The 8,932-nt window shown below is 40.1% G+C and overlaps 1 protein-coding gene across 2 annotated transcripts; it reads right to left on the bottom strand.

Moving 5' to 3' along the window:
* Positions 1-324: 324 nt before the first annotated feature.
* On the bottom strand, positions 325-7,904 carry cdc23 (CDC23 (cell division cycle 23, yeast, homolog)). Of its 2 annotated transcripts, XM_061702320.1 has the most exons (16): positions 7,787-7,904; positions 7,051-7,123; positions 6,050-6,187; positions 5,912-5,954; positions 5,717-5,822; positions 4,409-4,541; positions 4,120-4,297; positions 3,591-3,688; positions 3,438-3,519; positions 3,115-3,268; positions 2,924-3,043; positions 2,750-2,825; positions 2,598-2,659; positions 1,327-1,405; positions 644-763; positions 325-567 (listed from the first exon to the last, which is right to left on the bottom strand). In XM_061702320.1, exons 1-16 carry the CDS (start codon positions 7,897-7,899, stop codon positions 406-408), a joined length of 1,737 nt encoding a protein of 578 aa, XP_061558304.1. In that variant the 5' UTR covers positions 7,900-7,904; the 3' UTR covers positions 325-405. The 2 variants fall into 2 exon arrangements, with proteins under 2 accessions (XP_061558304.1, XP_061558305.1); XM_061702321.1 differs by lacking the exon at positions 7,051-7,123 and having other exon boundaries at positions 7,787-7,873.
* Positions 7,905-8,932: the final 1,028 nt, after the last annotated feature.

Genomic DNA, 8,932 nt, shown 5'->3' with positions numbered 1-8,932 from the left:
ATCCTGTTCAGGGTCACAGGGTACTGGAGCCTATCCCAGCCGACTTCAGGCAAAAGGCGGACTACACCCTAAACTGGTCAACAGTCAGTCGCAGGGCACTTATAGACACACGTTCCACTACACCATCAGTGACCACAGATAAATGTATATGTGGGAAATGGTGCTAAATGAGCACAATGTTGGAGGTGCAAGGAAACTGCATGAAAAAGTTATCCTGCATGTTCATTTGTGTACAGCAATATTTTCAGTAGTCGTGCTAAAGGTTTTATCTGAAGAAGAAAAAAATACTGTACATCTTAGAAACAAGTATTTTAATATCTAGCAACTAATAAATCTTTTGAACAGTATCAGGTGTTCCAATCATTTTTTGCAACACTTTCAAAGGCCAGGAAACAAGCAGCAGTGTCAAGGTGTGAAGGAAATTGGAAGCACATTGAGTGGCGACGCCCTCCTAACGGGTGTCGTGTTGTTGTTGGGGAGCGGTGCAAACAGATCGGCTGACAGTGGCTCCGTCTGATCTCTCACCTGAGAGATCTGCCTCAACAAAGCTTTCCCCTCTTCTCGTGCCTATACAAGTATATAGCGAGATTAGTAAATTCCAGAACATTTCCATGCCGTTCAAAGCATGCACATTAACGCTCACATCATTGTAGTCGCAGCAGCGCTGGGCACAGAGAGACGCCTCATCGTAGAGTTTGTTCTTGAAATAGTACTGACCGAGGTATTTGAGGGCTGTGCTCACCTCGGTGTGTTCCAACTGTTCCTGTGTGAAAAGTAGTTGTAAGAGAAGTTAGTCGCGCCAGATGCCTCAGGCCATGTAAGAGACTTTATGTAATTTCTCTAAATAAAGCAGTTCCCACTAATTTAACATGCAACATGTTTTAGTCAAAATAGCCCAATGATTAAAAAAAGAAAATACAGCATTAGATGTACATTTGTCTATTTTAAAGACTGGTATGGCTACTTGTGATGAAACGGCAGCTTCAAGTCTAAAAAACAAAAGTCTTTATAAAAAAAGTATCGACTGTACTGACATTTCACATGATAGTGGCCTTTCTTCATCAAGCTAATTAACTGTCAACATTTGAAGCATGCAGCAGACATGTCACAATCTAGCAAAATTCAGACCTGCTTATTTTCAGAAATAAGTTGAATGAAAGATTTAGTTTTCCTTCTACTGAATGAAGAGCTGAGGGCTTTACTGAGACCCAATTTTTTGTTAACACGCTATTAAATTATTTCCTTCCATAATATAGTATGTGCCCTTTTAAAGGTTCTACCTCTTACAGACTTGTGATAGAGCACGAGTTTATTCAAAATGCTTACTCCACAGGAGAAGACGTCTTGGGTGTAAAGCATGTAGCTCTGGGCGGCGTCATCATTTTCATTCAGCTGTTCATGAAGCCTTAAATGATACATAAATATTCACATTTAGCTTCATCATGTTAATAACAGAAGAAAAATACTCTCCGGACAAAAACTGAAGTAAAGTTTCCTTTACAAAGAGAGGAATGCTTAGTTCCATACTAGTGGTATTAACTATGGTCATTATGGAATATTACTGTACACTAATGAATTCGTAATCCCTTAAAACAGGGGTGTCAAACTCATTTTTGTCGCGGGCCACATCGTAGCTATGGTTCCACTCAGAGGGCCGTTATGGCTGCAAACCCAAATGAATGTATGATTGATACTATTACACATACACAAATTAATGGATAGTTTTGAAATCAGAAGCCAGTAGAAACTTTGTTAAACTACAGTATGAATAAATTTTATTTTAAAAGGGGGGTTGGTAAGAAAAATGCTTGCAATATCTCAATATTAAAAGTGAAGACAATTTGCAATTTTGGCAAGAAAAAGGTGATGCACACCCACGGGCCACATAAAATGATGTGGTGGGCCAGATCTGGGCCCTGGGCCACCAGTTTGACACCTGTGCCTTAAAACAAGTAATGGGAGTCTCAGTGTGGTATGATTACTAGTGGTACGCGGGCTCCCTCTAGTGGTATGCTAAAGAATCATTAAATTAAATGTTCAAATTTAAAAAGGTTTTCATTCCACTTACAGTTCAGTTGTATTTAACTTTGAAGTACAATACATAATGTAATTTTTAACATGTTTGTTTTTAAACATTTTGGTAATTTTCATTTACTTTTTCATTTTACTTTTGTGTACATTTTAATTAAATCATTTAAAAAAATATTTTTTCTGTGTTTATGCACCGTGGTAATGTTCAAACTGTGCATAATGTTACAGTGATACAATGATATTAAATACACTTAAGGAATAAAACCTCTGCATCAGTTTGATAAACACAGGCTTTATAACTACTATTTTTTTAATGTTGGTCATCATGGTGGTACTTGGAAAGCTAACTTTTTTAAAAGATGTTTCTTGGTGTAATACGTTTAAGAACTGCCTTATAGGAAATACTTTTTAGTTTGAAACCACAACATATTTTCACAGCTTCTGACCCTGCACACACAAGGCAAATGTTTTTATCCCAAAAACATGCTTTTCCTTCCACCACAATGTGATGGCAACATAGACATTGGCAACATAGACGACATAACGCGAAAGTCGGTGCCACCTACTTTGCCAGTTTGAGTAGCGCCATCTTTTCTACATCTCCAACAGAGTATGCCCTCCAGTAACACTAGAAACAAGATCATTTACACACGCATGTCTCAAAACATGCACATACACATGGAAAGAGAATTTTTTTTTTTTTTATGTACTAAGCTACCTTCTTGGCTTCAGCTGTCTGGGACAGTTTTTCATAGCTTTCGCCCAGTGCAACCAACATGCGTGAGTCATTGGGCCTGTAGAGATAAAACATCAGGGTGCTACAATAAGAAGTTGTCTATATGGATTGTTTTTTTCTTTTTTTTTTTTAAATATACTGTCGTCAGATACAAACCTGAGCTGATGAGCCTTTCGATAGTAGTAGAGACAGTAGAAGGGCATCTTAAGAATCTCATAAGTCTGACCTAACCCGTACCAGGCTCGATAGTCCCGCTTGTTCACTTCAATGGCGTGTCTGACAGACACAAACACATCCTGACACTCACACCAACGTGACCAACAAAACAGAGGCGTTGACTGACTTACCTGTAAGCTTGGATGGCCGCCGATGTGTTCTTCATCTCCATGTACTCGTGGCCCATGAGGGTCCAGGCACTCAAGCAGCGAGGATTCAGTTTGAGGGCCCGCTGAAAATACAGTGCCGCCTTTTCGTGCTGTGAGCGCAAGCTGTAGTAGTTACCTACAACAGCCAACTGCAGTTTAGTTTACTGACACCACCACCATTTAGATTAAATACATTACATTTACCGTACCCTATTCGTGGGGTATGGACTGAGCCATTTATCCTGTCAATCACAGGGCCCACCTAAAAGCAATTGAGATATTTTCAGAGTGTGACCAGTACTTACCAATAACACAGCACGTCTCCACTCTGTACTTGTCAATTTCTACCAACGTGTGGGCCAAGTAACTCAACTCTGGTTTCATGATCTGTGGAAAGGCACGTCATTTTTTACAAAACATCTGGTTTCCTTTCCACTTCGGTCTTATGAAGACCTCACTTTGACATAGAGCAGGTTGGAGAAGGTGTCCATGTTGTCGATGCGATAGGGATCGTGCTCTCTCAGCTTGTTAAACAGAGCCACCGCCTGGTCAATATCTGCAATGATGTCACAATTTAAGCAAAGCAGGCCTATTGGAAAGCCGTTTGAGCATATAGTCGATATGCTTGATATCAAGCTTACTTGTAAGCTTTTGTCCTTACTATTAAGACAAGTCAGCGCACTAGTAGAACGACTGTCTTAATAGTAATGTTTCTTTCCATTTCTAGTGCTACTAGTACTCAAATATTTCCAGTAAGTTATGGAGAGCCGTTTGTGTATTTATTTTATATCCCTCATATGGAATAAATGCTCCACCAGCTGTAGTCTGCCATACTGTTTTACTAGTGAGGACAAAAAGCATACTAGTACAAGGACCTCAAGCTGGATATTTAATAAATCCTACAAAACAGATTTCTATACAAGCCCCAACATGAGAGAGAGTGGTTCCAGAGATGTTAGAAGATTTGTACAACTTTAAATAAAAAACCTCGTATGTTGTGGTAGGCGACGGCCATCTGCGAGATGATATAAGCGCTCTTGGTGAAGCCGGCGTCCATGAGGTTGTGGTACTTCTGGAGGGCCTCCTTGATCATCTGCAGCTCTGTGTACATGTGGGCCATGAAGAAGTCCTTCATCCAGCAGTCGGCCAAAGACAGAGACTTCAGCTAGGAGAGGACGAGCACATGGACCTTCAGACGATTCAAACTTAGCTTGTGGCACGACAAAGATGTGTGTGTGTGTGTGTGTGTGTGTGTTTGTGAACGTTAGCTTTTAACCATTTCATTGTTGGTGACGAGGTTGCTGAGTTCTAGCCACGCCCCCCAGTGAAGAGGAAGAGCGTGAATTGCCTCAACAAAAACTTCCACCGCCTCTTTCAACAGATCTAGCTTTCGAAGCACCACTCCATACCTGCCATTTTACACACACACACACACACACACACACACACACACACACACACGCCAACCTACTGCAGTGTTTCCCAACATTTTAAACAAGGAACATATTTTATATTAAAGACCATGTAAAATGAATTCAGTTTTGTTTCCAAAAATATCATACACGATTGAAGATAATTGCTGAAAACGTGCAAAGACTGAGAACTACAGTATGTAGTACTCAATTGTGAAGATCCAGCATTTCATTGTTTGTCACCATTTCAGTTTTCCCGATTCTTTTTGGACATGGCTAATGAGTCCACTCCACTACATAAGAACGTAAGAGCATTCGTTCACATCATCCATTATCTATCACAATTGTGACGTGCAGGTAGCTGCCTTGCTATCCCTACACCCTGAAAACACATTGACCTTTCAGATAGTCCACTGTCGTGGCTGCTTTAGGAGGCTGGCAGGGCCACCTTAGAGTGCCTCGTTGTCGTGGGGTGGAAAGGTGGGCACGGTGGGATATAGTCCAGCCACTGGAGGCTTTAAGTGTATATATTTTCGCGGTTTGAACATGTGGCAATGTGTAGGCAAAAGAAAGATGTTACATGAAGTAGCATCCTTTTTTACAGTTTAGAGTGGAGTTATTTGATTGGAAGTTGAGCGGGCCGTGGTTTTAGTGCATTGAGTGGACTCACCAACAGCGTCAGAGAGCGAGACAACGGCTTAATTTTTCATGATTTGAAGCCCCATATTAACTACTTATATATATATTTTTTTTCTTTCTTCTAATCATTCAAAATTGTCAGGGTTTTGAACAACACTCTTCTCTGTGGTGTGTCAAATTTAAGGCTTATTTTCACTTTACAAGAACTCCAACAACAACAAAAATAACAAAAGTAACAAATATAAGTAACAATAACAAAAATAACAAAATACAGGTTAATTATGTACCCTTTGCAGTCTAGTGGACGCGTATGTAATTGTTCTGCCTGTCACTACAGGTTGATGGCAAAATAGAGGAACAAAAATCTAGTATTTTTCAATAAATAAATTTTTCAATAATTTCTGACCAATTATGCAGGATTGGATAGTTTCCCGTGGCACACCTGATCTCTCACAGCACAATAATATGCCACGACAAATTGGTTGGGAATCACTGCCCTACTGTACAGCTGTTGGTGCAAGGATATTTCTTACAAATATAACGCAAAGCCATCCAGCTCTCCTGCGTTGTGTTTTTTACTCAGCTCCACCCTCAGTTCTCGCAAAGCTTCGTTGCGCACCTGACCCTTCTCCAGAGGACCTAAAAACAGATTTGTAATCTTTTAACACTTTTTATAAAAAAAAAAAAAAAAAAAAAAAAAAAATCATTATCTATTACTGTGTCCTCACCAAGGCTGTCAACTGTCTCATCATCCTTCTTTTTCTCACCAGACTGCAAAAAAAAAAGAATCTTTCAGTTCAGGAGTGTGACCAAAGCAATCAGGTATGAGAATGTCGTCCAAATGAATATTGACAGCAGAGTGTTACCAGATAACGTGAATACATGTAGAGGAAGTAAGCCTTCTGACTGGTGCATCCCTTCAAAAAGAAGGCAGCGCGGTCATACTCTTTCAAATCAAAGTTAGATTTGGCCAGTGTTAGTGCATCAAGGTCTTGTATGTCCTCCTGTAAGTGCAAGACAGGCCAAAAACAAAACAATACATTTCTAAGTAAGCATTATAGTCAATACTGGCCTGTACGGAGGGAACCGTATTATCTTTACATATATCGGTTTAGGTCATTTTAAATTGTCATGACGGAGGTCTGTGTGCAGCTTTCTGTACTATTTTTGTTTTTATCTACTGTGTTAGAGGCTATTATTCCTATATTTTCATTAAACTCCTGGAGATAATTAACATGTTGGTAATGCCATTAAAATGGTCGTCCCCCCCCCCTTTTGTTAATTTTTTTTTTAAAATTAATTAATAAAAAAAAGTATGCAGGGTCTTAATTCATCCATCCATCCATTTTCTGAGCCGCTTCTCCTCACTAGGGTCACGGGCGTGCTGGAGCCTATCCCAGGTGTCATCGGGCAGGAGGCGGGGTACACCCTGAACTGGTTGCCAGCCAATCGCAGGGCACATAGAAACAAACAACCATTCGCACTCACAGTCATGCCTACGGGCAATTTAGAGTCTCCAATTAATGCATGTTTTTGGGATGTGGGAGGAAACCGGAGTGCCCAGAGAAAATCCAAGCAGGCACGGGGAACATGCAAACTCCACACAGGCGGGGCCGGGGATTGAATCCGGGTCCTCAGAACTGTGAGGCTGACGCTCTAACCAGTCGGCCACCGTGCTGTGTGTCTGAATTCATGTCATATAATTTGAAACTTTTATCCAGAGCTGATCTTTAAATTTAATGAGGGAAATGAAATTTAACATTGACAGAGTAGATTCCTGTACTAATTTTGCAAGGCTGCATTTAGGGAGGTACATGTAGTCTGGGGGTGGACCTAGAGTAGCATAAGTGGAATACACTGTACAAACCTCTGAAAAAGGATGCGGTGGTGGTAATGCATCTTTGGGAAGAGGATCTAAAGCAAAGGCCAACTCAGAAGCCCTAAATTAAAAAGACAGAAAAGAGCAGTTGCGTGTCATTAGATCATCGGGTGTGCCACGGGATGTTTTGTTTTTTTCTGATTTTTGTTCATTTTTTCCCCAAGTCAAATAATGTATCTTTGTAATCACCTATCTATGCCAGTGATGTATACTCAGGGGCAGAAACAATTAAATGATCTTTCACTACCACCACACATCATCATTATTTCAGAATAAATCCTTTTCGTGACTTTTTGTTTGGTGGTGTTCAATGAGAAATATATGTACATTGGTTCAATAAAGGCTGTGAAACACTAATCTAATGAGATCCAAAACAAGAGCTGTGTCAAAAATTGTGAATGGACTTTGACCAAAATTCAACCACTTTCAAAACCTGCAAGACATTTTATTATATTATACGCATGGTCAAATGATTATACGTATTACTTTACAACACATTCAGTAACAGCAGAACTAAAAAATAAAAATAAAAAAAATAAAAGAATTTTACGAACAAACAAGCTATTCAGTCAGCCAGCCATTTTCACATTTGTACGGTGTGTTTTATGTTAGGTTTAAAAATTTACACTGTACGTGCTAATGAGGCTAACAGTCAGGTAAACAACAACCCAAGAGCATCATTTAGGCACGCAGGAAATAGACAGTTGCTAAGTGTCAGTCTTACCACTTGGCACTATGTAAAAGTCCTCGTTCTTTACACAGCCATGTAACAGATAGGAGCTGCTTTTTGATTTGCACCAGGTCCTCAAACTCATTGTGGAGCGCCGCCATGTTCATACTGGACAGAGAAGGTTCGCTATTGGTGGACGATGTAGCATCTTAGTCCCGCCTCCTTTGTGTCGTCACTTCCGCTGTCTTCACAGCACTTCCTGCTGTCAATAAGTCCATCAGTTTCATTCATTGCACAGTATTTTACAAATATGTAGTTTATTTTCTGTACTACAACTAATAACTATTATATTAATTATGATAAATATTATTCATGTTTTATTATTGTTAATTATTATTATTATTATTATTATTAGTAGTAGTAGTAGTAGTAGTGGTAGTAGTAGTAGTAGTAGTAGTAGGAGTAGTTGTAGTAGTAGTAATAGTATTTTATTATATTTATTATTTTCTATGCCGGTTATCCCTATTAGGGTCGCTGTTGAGCTGCAGCCTATCTCAACTGACTTTCGGAGAGAGGTGGGGTACAGTCTGGACTGGCTGCAGTCCACATGGTACATAGAGACAAACAACCATTCACAGTCACATCAATGGAGAATTTAGTGTCTTTAGTAACCTGTCATGCATGTTTTTGTAATGTGGGAGGAAGTCTGTGTTCCTGAAAACCCACACCTGAACGGATCGAACATGTACATCCCACACACAAAACTGCTGAAAAGATTGTCGGTACCCCCCTACCCACCCTTGAGGACTTGCACGCTACCAGAACTAAGACAAGAGCGTGCAATATCCTCTCGGAACCTCCACATCCCGTTCACTAGCTCTTCCAGCTCCTTCCCTCAGGTAGGCGCTACCGATCAATGCAAACTAGAACTAGCAGACATTCCAACAGCTTCTTTCTTCCAATCAACTTCTTGAACACCTAACCTACAATTCCATTGTAGGTTAGGTGTGTTTTTGTCTTTTTGTCTTGAATTTGTTGTCACATTTCTGTCGGGCCAATTATATATTACTCGTGCACTCACTGTAGTAGTCTCACCACGCTGCACTATTTGCATATCTGTTGTTGACCAATACTGGCCACTCATGCCAGAGTTGCATCTGCTCCATTTGCACACTGACTGAGAAGTATCTGCAACATTTG

The sequence above is a fragment of the Phycodurus eques genome, chromosome 17 (assembly GCF_024500275.1).
Source record: "Phycodurus eques isolate BA_2022a chromosome 17, UOR_Pequ_1.1, whole genome shotgun sequence".
NCBI lineage: Eukaryota > Metazoa > Chordata > Actinopteri > Syngnathiformes > Syngnathidae > Phycodurus > Phycodurus eques.
The sequence above is the reverse complement of the archived record's forward strand: the minus strand, read 5'-3'. Positions and strand labels throughout refer to the sequence as shown.